Raw genomic sequence first — 25,780 nt, 5'->3', positions numbered from 1 at the left:
GGAGGGAGCTAGGGCTCCATTAACTGAATTCTCTTAGTAGCAGTTAAAAAAACTCCGTATCCAGTTGATGTATGGTGAAAAGTTTCCAAATACTTCATCTAAGGTTTAAGGTTGAATATTTTAAAGGGCCTTAATTCTTGCTATGCTATTTTCATTTCAGAAGGCAGACTATTTAGCAATTGGATATTTTAAATCCAGCTTTTATACAGCGGTACGTGTGCCAAGAACTTACGAGTTTCTGCCCGGGTGTCCACCGGGAAGAAAGATGAACCAATAATGCCATGAGCATTGTTATCAACACAGAGATCGTTTGTACCACTTGTTCAATAATATCATGATATGCATGACATCACTGAGGCTTCTAACAGATGTTTAGGAATATCTGCCTCTTCTAACAAACACTGTATTAGCACAATGTAGCTTCTCCTAAAGTTTACTGAATTAAGTCAATTGTCTGGTGCCTCATAACACATTGTCTTCTCCTGATCTGGGTTTATACAATACATCAAGGCAGAAAGAAGGATTATTATATTTTATAATTATAACAATTATAATTTATCCTAGGGCAGTGGTCGGCAAGCCGCGGCTCACGAGCGGCTCTTTACACATTTTAATGCGGCTCTTCTGTGTGCCGGATTATTATCCTCCCTAATCATTGTGGATCGAAAAGAAAAAAAGGAAAGGGGCGCTTGTTTTGAAGCGCCCGCTCCCCTCCCTCCTCTCGGGCACTTCAAAACCCACAATGATTAGGGAGGATCCTGAAGTCGGGCGGGAGGAAAGCGAGGTCTGACCGGGTGGGCAGCGAAACTCCAGGGCTCTCTGTTCTAATTCCCCGTGAAAACTGTTGCCTCTGAAGCGTTTGCTCTACTGTTTGAACCTTTAAGCGTGCCTTTCCCTTTTTTCTTTTCAACCCACAATGATTAGGGAGGATCCTGAAGTCGGGCGGGGACGAGAAGCGAGGAGGCAGAAAAAGAAACGGAGCCTCCTCGCTTCTCGTCCCCGCCCGACTTCAGGATCCTCCCTAATCATTGTGGGTTGAAAAGAAAAAAGGGAAAGGGACGCTTAAAGGTTCAAACAGTAGAGCAAACGCTTCAGAGGCAACAGTTTTCACGGGGAATTAGAACAGAGAGCCCTGGAGTTTCGCTGCCCACCCGGTCAGACCTCGCTTTCCTCGCATGATTGGCTAATTTGCTACTGCCTGGCTCCCTGGTTAGATTTTTGCTGGGAGGGGGCGGGGGGGGAAGCTCCTTGGCCTCCGTCTCTTTTTCTCCCTCCTCGCTTCTTGGGGCTCCACCAATGGGGGAGCAAGGCCCAGCACCAGGCTTTGGGCTAACATAGGGGTCTGCAAAGTTGGCTGTTTTAAGACTGGTGGACTTCAATTCTCAGAATTCTGGGAATTGAAGTCCACCAGTTTTAAGAGCCAATTTTGCAGATCCCTGGGCTAATATGATTGATGCCCTTGGTGGACTTCAATTCTCAGAATTCTGGGAGTTGAAGTCCACAAGTCTTCAAGCTGTCAGGTTTGAAGACCCCTGGGGGTTTTTTTTCTAAAGGGTTAGGGGTGCAAGAATCTTGTAACTTGACAGCTTTAAGACTTGTGTGCTTCAAATGCCAGAGTTTATTGAAACTAAAAACAGTGTACCATCCTATGTATTTTCGGTTTTAAAAATGTGGCTCTCAAAATAAATTTCAATCGTGGTTTTGGTGAGATTTGGCTCAGTTGAAAAAAAAGGTTGCCCACCACTGTCCTAGGGTATTATATAAATGTAAACCAAACAATTAGTCCAAGATGGTTCCCATCCCATCTATCAAATGTCAATTCTTACAAAATCTTATTGCAAGCCTGGAAATGCACAGCACACAGGAAGTCCGCAGTCCCATTTCAAAAATGCTAAAACACATGGCATGACTCACAAACCTCATTTTCCAGCACTTCTTGCTCCCTGCCTCCTTTCACCATTCACTTTGTTGCAGGCCAGGGACTGTTTTATATAAAACTGAAGAAATCTACAAAATAGGCAGTCCAGAGAAATGTAAAGAAAAATATTTTGCAATTGTGTAATGTTGCAATTTCTTTTGTGTGCGTGTGTGTGTGTGTGGGGGGATAATTTAATAATTCTTTCTTCCTTTTCCTCTCCCAACCAGATAACTCCTCCCCAAAGCCCAACAGTAGAAACGTTGGGAAATGAGGGATTGACACAACAAATGTACGCAAAAGAAATATACACTAAAATACTTACTCTCAGCAAAAGCATTGCACAGCTGTTGCTAATTAAACAACTTTTCAAAACTATTCAACCTGTTGGTAATCACACAATCTGGATGTGGAGGTAATCAGATCTGAATTTCCCCAAAATTTCCCGCTATGGATTTTTTTATTTTATTTTAGCAAACCACCTGGAAAGTATTTTACTGTCTCTTGCAGGTTACAAAATGGCTCATTTGCAACTTTGGGTGAAAGATACTAATGGAATATTTTACTGTGGTATGATTACTTTTCAACTGTCGCATATGGAGGCCAGTATTCTATTACTGGTTTAAGTAAAGAGGAACATTGCGTAAGAAACACACTAGAAGAATGCCTTTCAGTTTTCCACATATCAACAAATCTGTAGCTAGAGAGAGAGAGGGGGGAGGGTCATGTAAAATTTTTGGAAATAGGATTGGGGATAAGATACAAGATGAGGAAGCAGCTCTGTATGCACCTCTTTGTATTGTGTCACTGAAAATTATGAATCATATATAACGAACATTTTTGTTGTTTACAAAACTACCTGGTATTGTGATGGGCTTATTGCACCTGTACCCTTTCTCTGGGTTGAATGATTATCAGCTAAGTCCATCTGACAAATTTGAGACACTCCAAGGAAATGCAAAGGATGCTAAGTTCCGTATATCATGTTGCTTATTTCCTGCCTTTATCTTCACTTGTCTTTACTTTAGAAGGCAGCAAATGCCACTGATTGGCAATGCCTTTCTGACATTGTTCAACATACACTCCAGCAGAATTCTGCTTTGGTCAATACCTGACTGTATGCATAAGGTGGGGTAATCTCAATGCAGAATTCTGTATGCATAAGGTGGGGTAATCTCAAACTTGCAAGTAGCTTTCCCTGTGTAATAGCTTTTAGCAGACCTTGCCTTTGTTTGATAGGTGTGGATTTGCAGATCCATGCGTAAACGTAAGCAGACACGTTATCATTTTTTTTTCTTAAAGGAAATATATAAAGAAAGAAGGCATGCATGGAAAAGAGGAGAAGAGAGAGGGATTTCACACTTCAACCATTTCCCCCTCCGGCTGTGTAAAAGAAAAGATGTAGGGAGAAAAAAAATGAGAATAATGTAAAAACTGAAGATACTGATAAGCCACTGATTAGCCTCTCTCTCTCCATATCCTCATGCCTAATATATATATTATTAGATTAAAATTTTGTAGAAAGGGGCGAACCTCACTTAAGAGTTTTAATAAAGCAGTTGTTGAGCTTCAATAACTATAAAAATGTAATTAAATATAATTAAATATTACAATATTCAACTTATTATTAATCTTTCCAAACAGGGTAAGCATCAGGTTTTTAAGTTTCTACTGAGAACATCTGGACAAGAGGTTACAGAGATCATCCTGGTTTCAACACAAAGTTGTATTCCTACCTAAAATGTAGAATTTCTATTCATCATTATTGTAATAATCCTATTTCTCATTTACATGTACAGATTTATGTAATGTTTGCATTTAGTTATTATTGTATTCATCCTATTTGGGGGCACTGCATTAATCACTCTCCTAGTTTCTCATATCAGTGCTGCTCTAAGCATTTCTCCTGAAATCTGATTAGAATATAGATGTACCGTATATATGCTTACTTGTACTTGTGCACAACTAAAAAAGCAGCTTCTGAGATGTTAAAAGTGAATGAAAATTAATAACACAGTGAAATGGTGAGAATTAAAGAATGAATTTTACATTAATCAGTAGAACAGAATCATTTAAAATCATTTTATGGCTGTGAATTGTAATGGGAAATTTAAATTCTCCATATGCTTTTTAAGAAGGCCTCCACTGTAAGAGAGTTGTAAAATGTAGAGCAAGAAAGATGTTCAGGCAAAATATTATCATATTGCTGACATTTGGGAAGGGGAAAACCATATTTAAAATTTAAAAGATAAGTAAATAAAAGGACTACATTCTCTTGGTCAGGAAAAATATGTAAAAGGCTCAGGATTTCTGACACTGCCTAATTTTCCTTTATGTATTTCAAAGGAATCCTTTTGCCAAAGGAGCACCCAAAATTGTAAACCCAATTCAAAGCCTGAGAGATGTCAATGGCCCTTTGCATGCAAAGCTCCCAAACCAAGATATAAAATGCTCAAACATAGCACAGTATTACAAATCATCAAATCATCTTAATGCATTTCCTGAACCTTTTTGCCTGTCTGATGTTCAGAAGCATAGATCATTAACATAAAGATAAACATTTGGAGCAGAAATTGGTGATTTGACTAAAACTTGTCAAAAAGCCTAAGGCAGGTCAAAACATATTAGTTTCAAATTGCAAACTGCACCTTAACTAGCTAAATAGATCTATCCTATAGAGTTGTTAAAACCTCACCTTCTGTTACTGATGTAAGAGTTCTAATGCCATCATTTATGAGATCATAACTGAAGAATGATGGAGTGCCTGGCATTGGAGGACTACAAAGCAATGCCAACAAGGCTAGATCTCCTCTTCAGACAACAGGAAAACATTTAAAAGGAGCCCAATTATATCCCTTAAAGGTATAAGCAGCATATTATAATTAATAATTCTCCAAAGCAAAGAATGCTTTATTTCAAGACAATTTTTAAAGGGGCATACCTTCAAATAAATCAATAGAATTCCAGAAAAATTTGGTAAAACGTGACATTGATCTAGATATCAGTCATCCCTAACTAGCATGACAACAGTAAGCCCAATACATCCAGAAGCCACCAGATTGCCTATCCAAGGTCACAAGATAATGCAGTGGCTTTAAGTGTAAAAAAAAATCATCTCCAGCCTCTCTATACTAATATTGCAAAGATTTATTGACTGAAATCTCTGGTCATCTAGACAAATTGTTCTGAAATCTGTTTTGATCCCACATTAGTATTTATAGAACAGAAATTAATACATTTGATCTTTAGAAATATAATTTTTCTAAGCTCAGCTGAAATAGTCATCAATACAGCACACTTGAAAAAAAAATGCAAACAATTTGACTACTTGTGGTTTTATTCAGATTTATCATGTGAATATTTAAGAGGGAATCATACACCTTTACTGCCAGCATCTTTCCAAGGCAATGACAAGCCTAAAGGGCCCCTGTGAAAGCAAACCATGGCTTCAACCCTTGGCTGCAAAATTCAGATACTCCTGTAATCAACACTGGGTTTTTGTTTTTTTTTGCCTATCAGGAACTGTTGACACCCAAATACATTTATATTTCACTTATACCATTCTACCACCTGTAGTTACTTGACTGGTTTAGCAACAAATCAATCATTTATAGGATTGTGTCTTAATAATAATTAGTGTTTGAAATTCATTTCATATTGATTATAAAGCTTGCTCTTCCATCTTTTGCAGAACAGAAATAATGTATAGAATAGCATGTCAAAAGCATAAAGCTTTGCAGATCAGGCAATCAGAAAAGTAAATAAGGGCATATTGAATATATACATCTTTGTATAGTGAGAAACACAAGGATGTGTACACTGAAAAGAGCAAGTCAATTACATGGTGGAGAAAATGTACATAGGTGAAAGCAAACAACTCAGCAATATAATGCAATTTACTCTATACATCCGATTGCTTCTGTGTTCACTGGATGATTCTAAGTTTTCTATGTTCATTTTAAGAAAACAAAACAAAACAAAAGTAATATGTTTCAATACATTAACCCCTGTCAGAGGCTATTTTAGTTCTAAGCAGCCTGTCAGAGAACTGAAAACATTTAGAGGACCAATTATTTGATAGTTTGCCTAATTCAGACAGACACCATTATGACCAGGAGATTTCACACGTTAGGGTTTAATAATAATAATAATCATAACAACAATATTCAAAAACAACAATAGTGTGTACATTGTATGCAAGGTCTGATATCAGTGCTTCTGGTTGGCCATTCGCTGTGTAAGTGTCAGCAGGCTGAAGACAGAGGGTACAGTATGTGGATAAAAATCCCAGTTGTGACAAGCTGAGAGGAAGAAAGGCAAAGGCAAAGGGCCAGGGAAGGTTCAGAATCGGACAAAGGTAGCATCTATCTGCCGGACAGATGGAAGAGCCAGCATGATTTTGCGACGGTACTGGGGATCCTTCTGGAGAGGGTTTCGCTCTAGATAGACTGTTTCCAACTTCTTGGCTCCTTTCAGCTCATCCAAATCACTCCAGCATTCAATGAGATTATCATTCATCTGAGAAGCATAGAGAACATAAAACATTGCTAGAAGTTTTTTAAGAACATGGGTCAGTAACTGTTCATAGCTGTCATTTTTATCTCATGCTCCTTCTACTGCAATAGAAAACTCTTGAGAAGGTGAAGCTTATTCTGCCTCATCACTGATTATTTGGTGATGTGAGTGATGGTGCCCCTAGAAGGGGAGCTAGGGGGATGGACAACAGTGAAAAGACCATTTCCCAGGAAGGGAGCATATTCTAGAAAGGAGAGTAAGAAGAGGCAGTGCAGCCTAGTGCTGACTAGGAGACAGAAAAGTGGGTAAGGATAGCCATTATCTAGTATCTCCCATGGTATATCCATTAGGCTTTGAGTAGTAAGGGTTTGCTCTGGCAAGATGCTGCTTGCTATGTGTAAGCGAATAAAGAACTGTTCTACATTCTTGAGCTTAGCCTGATAGGTCCTGAAATCAGAGTCCTGTGCATTAACTATTTATCTACATAATGTGGGAGCTCATGCACGCTCTGAAGCCCATTTTTCATAGTAGATAGGAAATAACAGTGAGCATGAATTATCCCTTAAAATTATTATCTGTCAGGAGTTCACAATGTACTCACACTGGAAAATGAAAAATTCAATATGGATTTAAAAGAATGATATCCCTATTCTAAAATCTGTATACAAGAAAGATAAATCATGATGCAACACAAAAAACAAGGCAACATAATGTAGGTCCTGGAGATGATGGCAACCTCCTCTTTGTTAGAAGGCTTTGATTGCAACTCTTCCTACCATTTGTAAAAGCACACAAAAGCTTATTCCAGTGTTGTCTATTGTGATATGATAGGGATCTTCCAGAATTCCAAGGAAACATGATCAGAAATTTTGGGAGTGATCGTTCTAATATATTTAGATGGCACTATGATGTGGAAGGTTTCTGTATGTTTGTATTTTACTTGCTATGTGGATACTGTTTTAAACTCAACCAGCTAGTTGAGGAATCTTGTGGCCAGGTGGAATTTGTCTGCATTTTGACATCAACATCAACCTTTCATAGTTTTACAGGACAGAAAAATGAAAGATTATAGTATGGGCTTGTCCCATATGAGCAAGGACTTCACACAAAGTGATCAGACAGCAATGGAAGGATTCGTGTTGAAGCAGCTACCAACCCGCTATAATAGTATGAAGAAGCCATATAAAGCCCATCATAAACATAGGGGAATGAATCCCACTATCAGAGAGAAGCATTTCATAGTGTTTACTCAGTCTGCTGCTGACAGAAACAACAGGGAAAGATGTTGTTGACTAAAGTTAATGCAGTTTTAAGACTGCAGACTTACCCAAAATTCCTGGAGTTCTGTTAGATGGGTAATATTTTCAATCTTTTTGATCCTATTGGCTGCAATGTCCAGCATTGTAAGTTTATTCTAAAACAAATGCATAGAAAACTGACATTAGTTTTCTCAATGATTTTGTATCCTTGCATAGAACATTATTAAAAGTTAAAGGACATGCCATTCAGTAACATACATAGAGTTCATCAGCTACATATTTGGACCCTTAGTCGTCTTCCTCACAATAAACATATTGATTGTTGGTACCCAACTACAGAAAAAGCAAATCATTTTTCTTCCTGATATCAACCAATCTAAGTAACAAGACAGTTTGGATATAATTTTACTAAGATAACACAGATGAGTTGGGACTCTCTCTATTTTTCTTCATTGTTCAAAATGTGATTAAAATATTTATGTCCTTATGACATTGACTCTAGGCAAGAATAATAAAGGAACCAAGAGATATAAGAGATATATTTAATTCACAGAAAACCAAATCAAAGATGTTCTTTGGGAAGAGGATTAAACTTAAGAAACCTTTACATAAGATGCAACAATATTTTAAAATACATTTTTCTTTTTACAATTTTTCAGGTGTACAAATACTAGGAAAGCATGTTAATCCTTTTTAAACACCACATTAACTCTTATTATTTAAACCAGAAGAAAAAAAACAGAGATCCATATGAGACCTGCAACTTCTGCCGCTTCAAATGATCTTGTTGTCTCTCCTTTGTCCCTAGACTACCTCCTTAACAGCGTCTTCAAGTCCATCCACAAAACAAACCCTTCTTACAAAGCCTCTAGTACAACACACTAGTCATAATACATTCTCATAGAATATAGTAATGTTCTGGTGTCTGTTTATGCATTTGGAATTTTCAAAACGTGTAGCAGGTACTCTTGTAAAATGGCTGATTGTGGGTACAGTTAATAATACAGCTTATCAGAAGGAAAATTGGAGAGCATCTTCTAGCATTCTGGATGTTTTTTATTGTCTCCTATATGTTGATTTTTTTTGCTGGGCAACATGCCCTTAAACATACAATTTTTATTTCATAAGAATAACTAGCCCTGAAGAAAGTATATGCGATCACATTCATATCCTGACATACCCTATTCCTGCTTCAGTTTCTTAAATTATTTTAATGCTTTTCTTCCTGAGGGAGTACAACAGCTGCATAGGGGCTAGTCATTTTCTAGGCAACCTGTCCACTCAGATTGGCCATCCATTCTTTATGAAGAGCCATGTTCAAGAGTAGTACCAACTTAAATAATAATAAAAAATAGCTTACGTTATTCTCCAGGCCCTCAATGACCTCTATACCATTATGGCTAAGGTACAGTTCTCGCAGATTTACCAGATTCTGTAGTCCTTCAATCTTTGTTAACCGATTGCTCTAGAATAGGTATAAAATCTGAATTAATTCCATGTAAGGATTATTCTGGTGTAGTCTCAGAACCAACCCCCCCCCCCCCACTTGGACGACATATCTAAAGACTTTGGCCCCAAAACAGATTAATTTGCTCTTGTCATTTTCATTAATACTTTAACCCATTAGTTCAATTCCAAACTGTATTTATGCCTTTCAAAAGAAACTAGATGACTAGTACTACCAGTAAGTTAAATCTTGTCTGGTCAGAACTATTCACAACTTTATAACATTGAATTAGCCAGATGGAATGCAATAGTTATACTCCCAGAAAGCACATTTATGATTCTATTAAAGAAAAACATGATTTTCATTTCAATATTGTCTCATTTTTAAGGTTTACTGAACTTCTTCAGGTTCTAGGAAATCGTATTCTCCACTGGCATTTTGGAGGAAAATTAAGTACATACTTTAACAGGCTATTCAATGGCATAATAGCTGTATTTTTGGGGAAAAAATATAGCTATTCTGTATGTGAAAGAAAAAACATACAATTTCAATGATAATTTAACGAAGGTCTAAAAAATAAATATTTAAATTCAAAGTGATAACAGCATTTGTCATTTCATTTTAGTTAGAAATTATGCAGACAGGAAAGGCAAATAAATTAAATCATACAAGGACAATCAAAATAGAAAGCACAGGACTGGTACCTGTATGCTAAGCACTGTCAAGTTTGTCAATGCATCCAGGTTCTGCAACTTAGTGATTTTGTTCTTCCCCAGAAATAGGCTATCCAGGTTAGTCAGTGTATCAATATTCTGAATTGCCTATAAAACAGCCATATTGAACAAGATTCCAGTTTCACATCACTAACCTGTTTTATCTTTTAATGTTGTTAAGCCACCCAGTTACAGTGTGGTGAGATGGGTGGATAATAAATTTTACAAATAAAGAAATAACCTCCAATATATTAACCAGTAAATAACATTGCAGTATAGCTAGCAAACCCATCTTGCCATACTTGTCCTTTTCATCATTCATTACATGCTTATATTTCTGAGATTATTCAAAACTGAACAGCGTCATGCGATATGATAGACTATTTGTACTTTCTATCAGCCAATTAAAGGGACATAGCAAGGAAGGAAGCTATGGGAAAAGGGTGGAAAATAGCAGCCTTCACATTTCAAAGTCTGTATTTTTTAAGTTTTCCTCATAAAGACACTTCATAAAAATTTGCTGATATTTTTTGCATTGAATCTTTATAGAATTTGCTTTCTAAGATTTTCATTGTTGTTATTTCTAGCAGCACAGTTCATATCAATCCATTACTTATAGAAAAAAGCACTTTTCCTAAAAGGAAAGTAAAATCATGCTATATAAACAAATATCTGCAGCTGAAAACGTTCTACAAATTGTTGTCATTTTACCCCTAGGATTTTCATCATTTCGTTGTGTACAATTAACATGATACGGAGTCTGCTCTTAATATTCCAATTCAGATTTATTTTGAAAGCATTGCCTGGATATTAGCTGACTCTTGTGGTGTTTAGAGAGAAACAAATCTTACCCTGATTCGATTAGATCCTAGTTCTAACATCTGCAACTGTTGTAAGTTGCTTAGGTTCTCAATTTTGTTGATTTTGTTGTTGACTAGGAAAAGTTTCTTTAACTGAATGAGCTGATCCAAGCCTTCAATATGTCGTAAAATATTAAATGAAATATCTAATATCCTAATAGGAAACAAAGAAAATAATTTCAAAAAACAAAACCAGATAGCTTCTATCATAGGATACAATCTGAGATGGTCACTGGGACCAGAGGTTTAGCCTTCCAAGCTTTTGGACTCATGCTGGAGCCCATCATCAGGGAATTTCTCTTTACTGGAATGGTGTGGCTTCCTATTGGTTGATTGCTGTGTTGATAGCTGGCCATTGGCTGCTGTTTCCTTGTGCTGCTAAGTCCTTGGTTCCTAAGTACCTTATAAGCAAATCAGCAATCCTGTTGCCTGACAAGGAGCCTGTTTCAATCATTTCCCTGGCCAATTTTGCACCTGCTCAGCCAACAATCTTAGTAGCTGTGAAACTGAATGTATGTCCTTCTTCTGTCATATGTTTCTGCATTCTTTCTCATGTGCCCCACCTCCATTTTATCCTGACCATTTTCCTATGAAGAACCAATATGCACATGAATGCATTTTCCCCGCCATTTTCTGGCTATAATTTTTTTTTAAAAAAACAATAATTGACAAGGTAGACATTGAAAAAGCACCAGGAAATCTAACCAATAAATATAACATTCTGGTGAGAGAGAAGTTCCCTGAGGATGGGCTCCAACACGAGTCCAAAAAGCCTACAAGATTAAACATCTGGTTCTGGTGACGGACCCAGACTGGATCCTGTAACAAATAAAGCAGAATGAGAGAGAAGAATTGAGAGGGAGAGGGGTCATCTCAACCATGATTCTTTATTTGTCTGACTTTCTCTCAGTTGGTACTAGGTAAAGATGCTTCGTTTCTCCAAACCTACACCATTCTCTTAAAGTAGTACACTTTTCTCTTGGTGCATTTTTTTTAGTAAATAACCAGTTTGCATGAAGACCAATAAATAAATCAACCAAGATTTTTTAAAAAATAAAAACAATTTGGCAACCTTTATGAAATGAACCAGCCAGTTTCCCATCAACCACTCAGATAGGGACCCACTGTTTATCAAGATACTTACTCAAGACCTGTCAAGGCTTCCAAGTTCTCAATCTCACGAATCTGATTGTCATAAAGATCCAACTCTTTGAGAGTTTGCAGCTGTTCCAGATTCTCAATGCACTTAATCAAGTTCTGCCGGAGACAAAGTGTCTAAAGAGAAGGAAGAAATACAAAAAAAAAGAACAATTATACTTAAAGATTCTTCCACCAAGATTCACATGGAGGACAGTCTAAGCCAGAGTTCTAGTTTTAAAATTCTACAACTTTCAAATATAGGTAGTCCTTGACTTATGACCATAATTGAGCCCAACATTTATGTTGTTAAGTGGGAATTTGTTAAGTGAGTTTTGCCCCATTTTACGACCTATCTTGTCACACTTGTTAAGTGAATCACTGCAGTTGATAAGGCAGTAACCTAGTTGTTAAGTGAATCTGGCTTCCCAGATTCAAAAGGCTGCAAAAAGTGGTCACATGACCCTGGTATGGGGATCTGCAAAAGGTTTTAACTGTGAAAAATGTCTTAAGTCACTTTTTTCAGTGCCATTGTAACTTTGAGCAGTCACTAACTGAACTGTTGTAAGTCGAGGACTACCTGTATCTTTAAAAAGCAAAAAAAAAAAAAAAAAAGGGGGGGGGGCACAATAAGTAGTTTAAACCATGGCAAGTCTCAGTTGGTGATACCCAGCCTGATTAGCCATCATTTCCATCCAGTGCCAGTCTGCAAATGGTCATTTGGGATCCTGGACTTTGGCTTGAGATTCCTAGTTGCCTTATTGTTTTGTTTTGATGTCCTTTTCTCACAACAACTACAGCATTAGACTATGACCACCAAGTAGAACAATATACGTAATTCAATGAACGGTCATAAAGACCAATGAACAACAGTATATCATGCTTGTGATGAGATAGGTACCACAAGCATCTCACCTTCACTTTCTTGAGCACCTCAAACCCTTCTATTTTGCCAATCCGGAAATGATTCAGATCAACATCCTAAAGTGCAAAAAATAATGGAAAAATGGAAAATCAAATGTATTTATAAATCAGGAAGATACAGAGACTTACCAATGTACATTTCAAGGAATTTACTCAAAACAAATGTATTGACAGCATAGACACAAGAAATACATTTATTACATAGCAATGAGGATATTTGCAGCTAAAAGTCTTCCACAAGAAATAATTCATTCATCCTTGTTAATTGTAATTCATGTACTATTCAGGATGCATAGATGTTTAATCTAAACAAAGAACATTCGTTGTGAATTCCCAGTTTTTCAGCATTTAAAGAAGAGTTAATAGTACATGCAAATGCATTTCAAAATCTTTATTTTGCTCTCTTTCCCATTTGAGAAGTTTCTACCAAATTTCTTAAAGGAACAGAAATATATAGATATTAATTGCAATTTTATTTTAAACGGAGAAATCATTATGTCCTAATCCATCAGGCTCATTGCCTATTGTCACACTCTGTCCATTTTTTCTTTTTATTATTTATTTACAATCCTGTCACCGCTGTTACACAATATTACCATGAATAAATTATTCCCTTGGCTCCTGAAGTGGTAAAAGTAAGATGTAAAGAAGTTATTTGCTTAGTAATTCTGCATAACTTTTCCTCCTGATCCAGCTTCTGTTCCCACAGAAACCATCAAAATGTCTTTCAGAAGTATAGAAACAGCACACAAAAATGTTCTGTATAAAATGGACAGTGAAGGGCATTATTTTTCATGCCTGATGCAAAATATGCAAGCAAAGCTGCCAAGCAGTGATTCCCTTCTCCTTCATGAATTCAAACAAATTCATTGTGTCTTACGGCATTAAAATCTTTAGCTGCATGTATTCTCAACCTCCCATTTAATTAAGCCATTATGGAACTCTCAATTCTTATAATACAACAACATATTTAGTGGCCATAAAATGTGACTGACTGCTTCAGAGAAGCCTAAAGAAGCTGTGAAGGGAGAAGGAGGATTGAATAAAAATGTTGATATTATCAGAACTGTTCAGTGTTAGTTAACTAGGACTTACAAAATTGCACAAAATGTCATAACATTGGAAATAATAAAGGAAATCTTTAAAGAATAAAACCAGATATCAATGTGGGAATGACAGATATGGAGCAACTTTTTTCTGACAAAACAGAGAAAGTACTGAAACTGGAACTGAAAATGACAGATCAAGACAATAATTTAGAAAAGGATGCTTTTTTGATGCGGTATACAAAAGAAACTGGCTAAAGTTTTAAAAATTTAAAGGGAAATGACAAACCAAGAAAATGTTTTCTCATTGGAACTAACAAAAGAGGGTTGTTAAATCCTTGATGAAGCGGGATGGAATAAAGAAGAATTAAAGAGCAATTAAATATTAATATTGGAATACACCAAAAGTTAAGACTATTAGATGTAAAAGAAAGGAATATGAAGCTGGTTTACATGATCAAGATTAAAATAAGATATTTATTTGCAGAATTACCTTTTTGCTGACACTAGAATTGAAAAAGTGATATTTTATGGATTTTCTTATAGAGAAAGGATGAGATGTGGGATGAAGAGGTAAATGTGTGTAATTTTAGAGGGATGAAGAGTTACTTAATTTGTCTATACTTGTAGTGAAGATTGGAAGTCATTGTTTTATATATTTCTTTTCTCATTTTTCTTTCTTGTATTTTTATTCCTTTTTACTATTCTTTTTTCATCAAGCTTAGCTTGTGTTAGTTTTTAGTACTGTAATCAAACTCCTTAATAAAAATTATATGCAAAGCAATTTAAAAAATAACAACTCGGGAATTATTCTTTGCCTAAATTTCAGAGATGTATCTCCAAAGCTTTTCACATAAACCGGTTGTGTGCAGCTGTGTGCTTCTGTATGAAAGTGACATTTACAAATACCTCGGCCTCTGGATCCAGGCTAATAGTTTCCATATCCACTGGAATCTCTGAATCACCTGTAAAACAGCAAGCACATTCTGCGTAAACCCATGGTATTCTCCAACCAAAAGCCAATTTGCAAAGTGAGCTCTTCTCCAAGAGAAATTAGGCCTTAGGGCAAAAGAAAAGCTAATGGATTTATATTTTACTGTTATAATGCAAAAGTCATATAAGCCCTTCTCAGCTAATGATCACTTTTGCTAAAACCAAATATAGGGGAAGAAATACCAATGCACTTGTGGAAAATGTACATGACCTAATATTGAATTCAATTAGGAAGCAAGAACTAACTCAAATTACTTAACAGCTATCCAAGCAAGCAAAAAATATCAGACATTTTAAATTACACTTGCATTCTGGTTATTGTCTCAGTTTTGCAGTGTGGTAAAAAAAAAATGTTCTCCTGGAAAGGATTGATATGGCACAGATGTTCTTCCTGGGTTAAATATTGCCAGCAATTTGAAGAAAGCTTTTCTCTTCTGGAATCAAAAAGATCCTTACAAATTCTCTCTTTCTCAATGTGCCTGAGTGAAGATAAAGTCAGGGCTTTCTGTTAAACAATTCAGGCATGCTCTTATTTGGCAGCTGGGTGGATTTGCTGTTACATATTTTTTTGAGCAAAATACAACAGTGCTAAGCATTACAAAGCAGTAAGCCTGTATTGTTCAAATTCCTGGGTTATCAGTGAACGAGCAACATGCAACTACACACTGATTCACAGAACATAATCATAAAAAACAAAAACCCAATAGTAGAAGAGCTATGGGTTTGATCACCATGCCCAATGGAAGAAAGAGTTTATTCATCAGCAAGTTATTAGTTTACAGGAAGCCCTCAAATTACAACTGCAACGAAGCCCAGAATTTCTGTCTTAAGTCAAGATAGTCCTAAATTGAGGAACCCACATAATGGGACCAGATTTTACAATTTTTGGGGTGGCATTTGTGAAGCGAATCAATGTATTCTTATGGGTGGCTTTGGCCAGAAGCAGCAAAATCTGGTGTAAACCGCAGTCATGTGACTATGGAGTGTTTCAATCAGCCATAAAAGTGAGGCAGTCGCCAAATGTCCAAAATATGGTCATGTTACGGAGGTGTGTGCAGCCATTGGAATTCTGGAACTGGCTTGGAAATAACTTTGCGGGGTGGGTGCGTCGATTGTAACTTAGAATGGTCACTATGCAATCAGTTGTTAAGCGAGATTGACCTATAATTACCTATTTTCATGTATTTGATTACGTATTCTGCCAAAAAACCAACCTGCAGATATTTATTGAACACTAAAAAGTCTCCTCTTTTAAACTGTATGCTTTACATTCCTTTCCATGTTTTTTCATTTGTCAACTGTCTGGTTTTTTTCAATATCATTTTTTGAAACTTTGTGACTTTTACTTACTAGCTAGCAATAAAATAAAGATATAAGTATATATGTGCATGTATATATATGTGGCGTAATTTCTACTTCCATCTCATTCTTCTACTATATACCATCAAAAATTTCTTCTGCTTCGTGTCATTAGGGCTTATATTCATAGGGTTATTTGTTAGGTTAACGTATTCATTATCACTGTTTTTATGCCACTTTAATGAAAAAAGAAAGCTAGTCAGTTTACAAAAGCTGTACAAAATAAATAATACACAATAACATCACAAAACATAAAACACTAGCACTGTCCATGTAGATCCAAAGTACTTAACATAATTTATCTCTCTCTGCCAGTGGTGGGTGGGAGGAAGCTGTAATTTGTTGATGTATCTTGTAAAATTCTTGGACATGGTGCCAAGTCCCCCGATGACAATGGGTAATAACTCTTACATGCTTCATCCATAGCCGTGTAGTTTCGATGGCCAGGTCGCGATATTTTGTTATTTTTTCTAGTTTTTTTTCTTCAACTCTGGCATCTCCAGGAACAGTGATATCAATAAACTGTACACTTCGGCCCTCTGCAACCGTGATATCTGGCGTGTTATGACGATCCGTTTGTATTCGAAAGTCCCACAAGATCTTCACCTTCTCATTTTCGATAACTTTTTCCACTTTATGTTCTGACTTTCTGGATACAGGTAAATCATATTTTTTACATAATGATTAATTATGGATTAATGGATTAATTTAGCAACTCGGTCATGTCTAGCTTTGTAATCAGTATGTGCAATGTTGCTGCATTCACATATTAAACGTGAAGCAGTTTCAACTTTGTTATTGCAAAGTCGGCAGTTCAGGTTGTCAGCAGATTTTGTATCTTTGCTTTCATGGCAGCCAGTATTATCCTTCCGTTTCTTTCTTGATAGTTCCCATCTTAAGCCATGTCCATGTCAAGTTGTCATCACATTTTCCTTCAATGTTTTTCAAGTGCTGTGCATGCAAAGCTTTGGTTTTCCATCTATTTAATCTGTCATCCAGCTGTTTTTCCTTATATTCCGCCTTTGTTTCTGTTGTTTTTATGCTGTTCTCCATTTTCACAGCCTGCAGCAATCTTTCTGTACTTTGGTTCACACAATCACTCAAAACTTTGTTTTTCTTCTTCTAAAGTTTGATGGATTTGCACTAGCCCCCTGCCTCCTATTTTTGTTGGCAGGTACAACCTGTCAATGTCACTTCGTGGATTGTAAAGCGTGGTACATATTCAAAAGTTTGTGTGTTTTCCAGTTCAGCCAGAGTCCAGTTGATGATTCCAGCTGAGTAGTGTATCACTAGAACTGCCCATGTATTAATGGCTTTAATTATGTTTCCAGCATTCAGCTTTGATTTTAATATTTTGCGGACCCTCCTGATGTATTCCTTTTGCGTTGACTCTGACTTTTCCATTCAAGATGTTATCTGCTTCCAATATGCCTAGGTACTTGTAACCATCATCCTTTGCTAATGCTTTTACTATATTTCAATTTCCCAGTTCTATTCCTTCTGTTTTTTCCATTTTTCCTTGCTGCATGGATAATATAGCACATTTTTTAAGCCCAAAGTTCATTTTGATGTCACTGCTGAACAGTTGAACTGTGTTGAGTATTGATTTAAGTTCAGTGGGGCTTTTCACATACATTTTTAAGTCATCCATGTATAGTAGATGGTTTATCTTGCCATGTTGGCTTGAGATTTGGTATCCCAGTTTCGTGTTTCGTAGGATTATTGTCAGTGGAATTAATGCAATGTTGAACAGTAGTGGTGAAAGTGAATCCCCTTGGGAGATTACTCGTCTGATGTTGACTTCACCAATGTTCTCCCCATTTGTTGTTAGAACTGTTTTCCATTTTTGCATATTTCTTTTTTTAAATCCCCTGGCTGTTGGTTCTGCCTGATAGTAATATTTGAGGATTTGTCGATTTACTTCGGTTGTCCATGTTTTGCGCTTTGGTTCCAGTCGCTTTGCAGTTGCATGGCCTAGTTCCCTGGCAGTAACAACTGAGCAGTGTAGACCCTTTTGCGACAGATGTCCAGGAGCCATAGCATCTGACATGGTCCCTGTTGACCCGGGCGATGACCGATCCAAAGTGGAATTTTGTTGGTTTCTCCTCATCATTAGTGATGGTAGGTGCCTGGGTTGGTTCTCAGTGCTAAGTCACTACCGGTTCAAGGACGATAATATCATAACTGTAGGAACCGTACCAGATAGCTGTCCAGGGCCAGCCACGGCAGGAAAGAGGCCTACCTTCTTGTTTGATTGTAGAAAGGAAAGATCCGAAATGGAGGGGGTGGGGGAAGAGGCCTACCTTCCTGTTGGTGGTAAGGAGGAGGATCAGAAATGGGAGGGAAGGAAAGAGGCCTACCTTCCTGTAATAATAATAATAATAATAATAATAATAATAATAATAATAATAATAATAATAATAATAATAATAATAATAATAATAGTGTTTCCCCAAAAATAAGACAGGGTTTTATTTTCTTTTGACCCACAAAATATGGCTTGGGCCTTATTATCGGGGAGGGCTAATTGTTTTGGGGTTGCCGGGCGGCTGTTCTCTTGCGAGGGGGCTCCCAAAGAGCCAGGCACAGCCTCAGGCACAGCCATGAAGCAACCACACTCACGAGCTGCCACCCGGCAAACCACCTTTCCAGCCGGGCACAGCACCATTCACTGACCTAGGGGTATTGCCAAGCCTTCGAAATGCCAGTGAATGGCGCTCTGCATGGCTGGAGAGGGGGGGTTTGAGCAAGCGGCTTTTCTACTCCCGCTCTCATGGTTCCCTGGCCCAGCTCTCCCTGCAGAGCCAGAGCACCTCCGCTGCAGCTGTCGCCATCCCAGCATGGTTTTTTTGGCGGCTTCCAAACCGAGTCTTCCGGCAGTGGCTGCTCTGGGCATATGCTCTATGGTTGTGGGCCGGCTGCCAGCAGAGCGTACTCCCAGAATGTACAACCATAGAGCGACAGCGCAACACAGCCATTCGCCCCTGAGGCTGTGCCTGGCTCTTTAGGAGCCCGCTCGCAAAAGAGAAGCCACCTAGCAACCCCCATCTCCAACTGGGCACAGTGCCGCTCACCAACCTGAAGGTATCCCGAAGGTGCTGAGCAACGCAATCGCCTTTGTCCCCACCCCACCCTCCGGTTCCCGAAGCTTGGCACCTTCGGAATACCGCTAGTTTGGTGAGCAGCGGTCTGCCTGGCCGGAGGGGGGGGGGTGTTGTCCAGGGGACTTATTTTCGGGGGAGGGCTTATATTTTTGCCCACCTGAAAAATATGGCATGGCCTTATTATCAGGACATGTCATATTTCCAGAGAAACATGGTATTATTATTATTATTATTATTATTATTATTATTATTATTATTATTATTATTATTATTATTATTATTATTATTATTATTATAATACGATTGTATCACAGCGGCCAGTTGTTTCGCCGGATTTGGCATTGATTACTAGTCGGGCCCCACCCAGGGGCCTAGGACATCGTAACGTATTTTCGTAATATACGTGCAGATCCAAGCAGTGCAGCTTTTTGCATTTGACTGATGGTGATTTTGTCAAGTTTTCACTGTTTTAAATGTAATTCCAGTGCTTTTGGAATAGCACCCAGTGTGCCAATTACCACTGGAATTACCACTGCTGGTTTGTGCCATAATGGTTGAATTTCAATTTTTAAGTCCTGGTATTTCGCGACTTTTTCATGTTCCTTCTTCACGACTCGGCTATCACCTGGTATTGCGATGTCTATGATTGTAACCTTATTTTTCTCAATCAGTGTGATGTCTGGTGTGTTATGCGCTAGTATTTTGTCTGTTTGTATACGAAAATCCCATTATTATTTTTTTATTATTATTATTATTATTATTATTATTATTATTATTATTATTATTATTATTATTATTATTATTATTATTATTATTATTATTATTATTATTATTAAATATCCTTTTTATCCATCTTTTATCCAACATCTTCTATATGCCTGGGATAAAGCTGCTGAAAAAGTCTAAGGTGAAAATCTCTTTGCTCCCATCTAATGGTCATTTAGTTTAAAAATGCTTTAAAAAGAAAAAAAAGTTCTGACAGCTGATTGTCTCACAGCTAATTGTGGGAACATTTTAAAAAAACTTTTTAAAGCATTTTTTTTACTACCAGTTCAGGCGAACCAAACCGAACTGGTAGCATTTAACCCCTGGCACACAGGCTATGTTCTTTAAAAAAAAATTTTGAAGCAGCAGCAAAGAGTTATTTTGTTCTTTATGAAAAGATTCTTTTATCTCTAAATCCCCAATTTGTTTGACCGATAAGCAGTGACCAGAAATAGAACTTTTTTTTTTCAAATAGCTTCCTTTGTAAAGGACATTTTAAAACAGAAACATACAATCAGGGACTATAAACCAGTTATACTCAAATGACATGTTGGGCTGAGACAGTATTTCTGGCCCAAAGTCACACAAGTGGCTTCTGTGACTCTTTCCCGTGGACTCCCCACTTATATATCAAATACCTTAGCTAAATCTAGAGTTTTAAAGACTTCATGGACATATCCATGTAGTTTTCTTGGCAACAATATGAAACGGTTTGCCATTTTTGTCTTCCAGAATGTTATTTTAATCTTCCCAGTCTAACCTATAGGCCTGGATTTCCAGTCAGCCTTCTACTCAAGAATTAACAAGGACTGATACGGCTTAGCTTTGTGAGCTCACAGTTACTTAGGTGCTGTCATCTATTTAGAGTCATCAGTGTTAGCTAAGCAATAAAATATCCTTTGTATATTTGTAATGTAGAAATCACTTTTTATATCCTTATACGTTTCCCATTAATTTGTTCTTTCCACTTCCACTATTTTGTGTTCTCTTTGTCACTTGAACATTGAGCTCCACTGTATTCTGTTAATAACTATGACTTACACTAAGGATTATTTTATTGCTAGCCATGATGGATATGCTTTTCTTATGTCAAAAGCAGTAATTCAGGGAAAACTAGTAAGTACAGGCACAATTACAACTGAATGGAATGTGTGAATATAGCAATAGCACTTAAACTTATATACTGCTTCATTGAGCTTTACAGACCACTCTAAATGGTTTAAAGTATTAGCATGTTTTTCCCAACAATCTGGGTCCTCATTTTACACCAAACTTGTAAGAATGGAAGGCTGCATCAACCTTGAGACGCTTCGAATCAAATAGTTGGCAGTCAGAAGAATTAGCTTGCAATACTGCATTCTAAACACTGCATCACCAGTTAGAGATAGTCTTTGCTTAGTGACCAGCCCTTCAGCAACCATTAGAACTTAGGACAGCACTGAGTGACATGCTAGAGGAATGTGGGATAATGGAAATGGAATACAGAGAAAAGGATACTAAGAGAAAAAAGAGAGACCAGGACTGAGACAAAGAAAAGTGGGATAAAACAATCACCTACTTATTTTGCTCCTTGATCTTCTTAAAAATGTTTACTCTTTAATATGCTTTTCAATAATATATTTCAATTAAGGGTGAATCTGAATAAAAGTTTGATTAAATAATCATTTTTATTATTAGAAACTCTAATTTCCCCATATACCATCTTCACTTATACCACAAAGCGAAGCATATTATTTTTTTAAGCAAAAACAGTCTGGGCAGCCCTCAAACCCAGTAAGTAAAATAAAAATAAAATAAAGTATTTTTTCATGTTAAACATATCTACATGTATTTGCACTGTAACTATAAAACAATATTTTTAAGAACCGGAGAAAATTTGAATCTTACCACCTTTTATTATTCAAAGGCAAGGGAATATAAAATATAGAAATATAGAAAAAACTCCTCATAAAAATTATAGCCAGGAATCTTTGCAATATTAATTTATACACCTCCTTTTCACTTACAAAGTGCAAGAGGACAATTTCTCAGTGTTTCCAAGAGCTATAATAGAATTAAAAATATGCAATGAATAAACACTGAATATGTAAAAACATTAATTATATGCAGTGGGAAAGTGTAACATTAAACATATTCAATTGCATTCTACTATTCAAAGAGATGGGCGTTGGTAAATCTTCAATTGTACATCAGTCATATTATATGCTACTAAGGGCATACTCCAAATAGTAGCTTACTTGTTAAATTCTCTCCATTCTGCTCTTCTCTTAGACTTTGTTGACTGAGGTCTGTTACTATGCAAACTGCGTGTTTCTTCCCTTCATCATCTCCAGATTCTTCTGATTCAATTCTTTTATCAACTATAGAAAGGAAAATATAATTGTTTATTTTAGAATGAATAAAGTATAATAACAGAGAACAAAACTGATACTATATAACTTACAAAGAATATTGTAGCATCCTTCAGAAAAACAATTATTAGGACATATGCTTTTATGGATTAAAAGAAACCTTGTAAATATTTATGTGTAAATAAATCTGTTATGACACATGTTGTATCTTTCCTACAACAATTTAACAGAGCTAACACTCTAAAGATGAACTAATAAGACTGGAGTTTCAGGAAGAGGCATGAGTATTTTAGTAAGCCCCCCCCTCCTTTTCAAGGTAGATTTACTCCCAAGTAACAAGATCTAAACCCCCCCCCCCCAGCTAAATGGAATGCTAAACATGCAACATATCCAAGTTATGGCAAAAACTAACTTGCATATACTATGAAAGCCAGAGTAGGTTACATCTGATAACTTTTCAGAGGGGTAACCATGATAGGGTTTCTGCAACAAATACAATAACTTTGTGATGAATTAAACACTAATAAAACTATTGTACAAACACTTGGGAGTTATAAATTATTTTGCTACATGTGTACTGTCCATTACATATATGTATAATTATGCACACTCTAGTTAGGATCACAGAATATAACTATATATTTAAGATATAGTGTTTGTTTCTGCATATGAATATGCATTTGGATGTCACATCTTGGCTTACTGTGCTAAAATATGAAAAAATCCTTTGTCATGGCACACAGTCAATTTGGTTTTTTTTCTTACAAGTAGGAATATTCAAGCAGTTCATTGACTATGTACCATCAAGTTGTTTTCAGCTCTTAGTGATGAATCTCTCTAATTTGTTCTTTCAAGTTTCCCAATGGTGCACTTATAGCCACAGTTACTAAGACCATGCACTTTGCTGCTGGTCATCTTCTTCCTCCCTTTCCTTTCACCCTTTGTAGAACTATAGCCTTTTTCAGACAGTTGGGTCTTCATATAATGTATTCAAAATAGGATAATTGAGCCTAATTATTTGTGCCTCGAGTGAGAACTCTGGGCTGATTTGTGCATTGGTTTTTTTTCTTGGCCATATACAATATTCTCGGGAGTTTTCCCCAACCACCAAAGTTCAAAGACATCAATACTCTTCCTATTTCGATTCTTTAAAATCCTATGTTTGCTTCCATAGAATGTCACAGGGAACGTTAGGTAATGGCATTAAATGTGCAAAGTTATTAAGATAACTTTAAATCATACACTTTATATCCTAAATATCTTCAAAGAGATTATTTGTCTGTTTTCTTAGGGTTTTCCCCTCCTAGATCAATATATATTCATCTCGGTTCTTGGCCCAAGATTTGGGTTTTGAATTCTTATTACCAGATGCTCAAGAATTGATCTACAGTGAATGAGCTACTACAGTTCTGGTATAGTTTATTAATGTACTGAATTCAGATACAAGTAAAAAGCATGGAACAAAAATCTTGTCAGGCCAGTCAAGAATATTTTCATCTTCTTTGATAACTTCTTTTTCAGTATGAAGTATCAATCAGATTGATAACTTAACCTTAGTTCAACAATGACAGGTAGTACCCTGGCAATGTCAATAACCAAACTCAAGAATGGTAAACCATTCACTTGATGTTGGAAATCTTTATAAGACTATAGAGCTCCATTCTTCTTCAGTTTTCATTCTATCTGCATCTGTGGTAGTACTCTCATTATGCCTAAGATTTTAATACTGTTCCACATATTATGTATTGCTACTCAAAGTACACTTTTCCATATGAGCCCCATGCAAACCATTTAAACTTATATACACTTCTGGCACAGAAAGTAATTTAGATGAACTTACTTGGAAAATATTTAAATTCCTCTCTTTAAGGAGAAGTTGCCAGACAAGATTCCTCAATTACTATTTTTTTTGCTAAATATATGGTCATTTTTAACTGTTCTGTCAGCATCATCTCTCATTTTATAAGAAAATGGGTAATAACTGACTTTATAAAATTTTTATATTATATGAACCGTAATGTGATGTACTTTCGGTTTATTATCACTGATGTCTACGAAGCATCCAACAGGAGGTAGGGGATGGTCTCCTTACTGATATGTCACACCTTCCTTCAAATTTTTGGAAGCTACAATGTGAATAATAAAAACAGGTTGTGTAAAAATAGTTTTCATAAAACTATTCTGTTGCTCTGTAAGCAGCAACAAAATAAAACCTGCAACACAAAGCCATGATTCCCATTTCTGTAGTTAGATGTACCTCCTGAAAGATGCAAATAAAACCCTTTTGCTGTGGATAAATTTAGAATAGGTTGCTACAAACTCTACTCACAACCACAGCAGGCAGTGAGATTACCACTCTCAGGATAGTAAATTTATAACAATAATTCATGTTGCAAGTTCATCCCACACTGCTGTCATTGATATAACCCTTTCTCTCTTCACGATAACACTTAGCAGGAAATCGCTGAATTTAAAGCATGAGTGAAATTTAAAGCATGAGTGAACAATATGGAAGTCCTGAACTCTTGATGTGAATAAAAGGTGGGATTTAAATGAAGTTTGATGAGTCAGTGGCAGATTAAATCGTCAACGTCAAGAACTCCTGCACCGACTCAGTGATGACATCCGAGCTGCTGTAAGGCAGGGTTTATAAAAACACTTCTTACTCAAAATTATTGTCTTATTCCAGCATCATCAGCTCACAAATGACAACGTGCGTTTGCTTTGCATGCCATGCCAGTAAAGGCGAGACCTGGCAATTTGCAGGAGAGTAAAAATAGCTGATTTAATTGATGAAGTAGGGTGGAGATGGGGATTATGAGACCCTACTACAGCAATTTTGACTCCGGGAAACAGCCCCAGCTTTTTCTCACAATATCCCTCGCCCGAAAAGCTTCCCCCACTGCCCGCTGTGCTGACCACCCCCTAAATAGATGCCCCGCCAATACTTCGGCATCTCCCACATTAAGGCCAGCAGCCTCAAACCACAACGTCCCCTATTTCTCTATAGTCGCTGAACGGAACCGAGCCAACGCTAGCCTAGATTCGGACATCGCGCGTTACAATCCGGCCTCTCACCCTCCATCATCTCTTGAGCGCCCTCCCCACTCTCTGGCTCTGCTGTCGTCGTTGTCGTCGCCGCCGTCGCCATAACGCTTCGCGCTCCCCCCTCCTTCCGGCATCGGACATGGCACTGGGACAGCCAATGAAGAACGGGTTCGGGATCTCCTCCAGCCAATCACAGAATCAGCTTCGCCGCAGAGGCACCAATGAGACATTATGCGCCTGCGTCTAGCCCCGTAGCTTCCTGGGAAATGTAGTTTATTTCCCCTCAGAGACGTTAACTTGCCAATGAAACATGCAGAAGAATTTCAGGAAAGCCGTGTGTTTGT

General features: G+C 37.0%; 1 protein-coding gene and 1 long non-coding RNA gene across 3 annotated transcripts; one reads left to right on the top strand and one right to left on the bottom strand.

The window, feature by feature from the left end:
* The first annotated feature begins 1,116 nt into the window (after positions 1-1,116).
* Positions 1,117-3,969, top strand: LOC309393612. The gene is made up of 3 exons (XR_014175620.1): positions 1,117-1,154; positions 2,146-2,330; positions 3,560-3,969. It is a non-coding gene; the product is annotated as an uncharacterized lncRNA (long non-coding RNA).
* A 2,065-nt stretch (positions 3,970-6,034) lies between these two features.
* On the bottom strand, positions 6,035-25,608 carry PPP1R7 (protein phosphatase 1 regulatory subunit 7). 2 transcript variants are annotated; one of them, XM_081953495.1, is made up of 10 exons: positions 25,467-25,608; positions 22,275-22,397; positions 14,726-14,781; positions 12,762-12,827; positions 11,854-11,984; positions 10,701-10,863; positions 9,841-9,957; positions 9,050-9,154; positions 7,758-7,844; positions 6,035-6,433 (listed from the first exon to the last, which is right to left on the bottom strand). In XM_081953495.1, the coding sequence occupies exons 1-10, from the start codon at positions 25,537-25,539 to the stop codon at positions 6,257-6,259; spliced, it is 1,098 nt and encodes a 365-aa protein (XP_081809621.1). In that variant the 5' UTR covers positions 25,540-25,608; the 3' UTR covers positions 6,035-6,256. The 2 variants fall into 2 exon arrangements, with proteins under 2 accessions (XP_081809621.1, XP_081809622.1); XM_081953496.1 differs by lacking the exon at positions 9,841-9,957.
* Positions 25,609-25,780: the final 172 nt, after the last annotated feature.

The sequence above is a fragment of the Natrix helvetica genome (genome assembly GCF_964273705.1).
Source record: "Natrix helvetica genome assembly, chromosome: 5".
Classification (NCBI taxonomy): domain Eukaryota; kingdom Metazoa; phylum Chordata; class Lepidosauria; order Squamata; family Natricidae; genus Natrix; species Natrix helvetica.
The sequence above is the reverse complement of the archived record's forward strand: the minus strand, read 5'-3'. Positions and strand labels throughout refer to the sequence as shown.

Coding starts and splice junctions, on each gene's coding strand:
- PPP1R7 (XM_081953495.1), bottom strand. CDS start 25,539: ATGGCGACGGCGGCGACGACAACGACGACAGCAGAGCCAGAGAGTGGG. Junction 11,985..12,761: donor AGGTGCTCAAGAAAGTGAAG/GTGAGATGCTTG, acceptor CCTTCTCTTTAG/ACACTTTGTCTCCGGCAGAA. Junction 9,958..10,700: donor TAGGATCTAATCGAATCAGG/GTAAGATTTGTT, acceptor GCTGTTTTATAG/GCAATTCAGAATATTGATAC.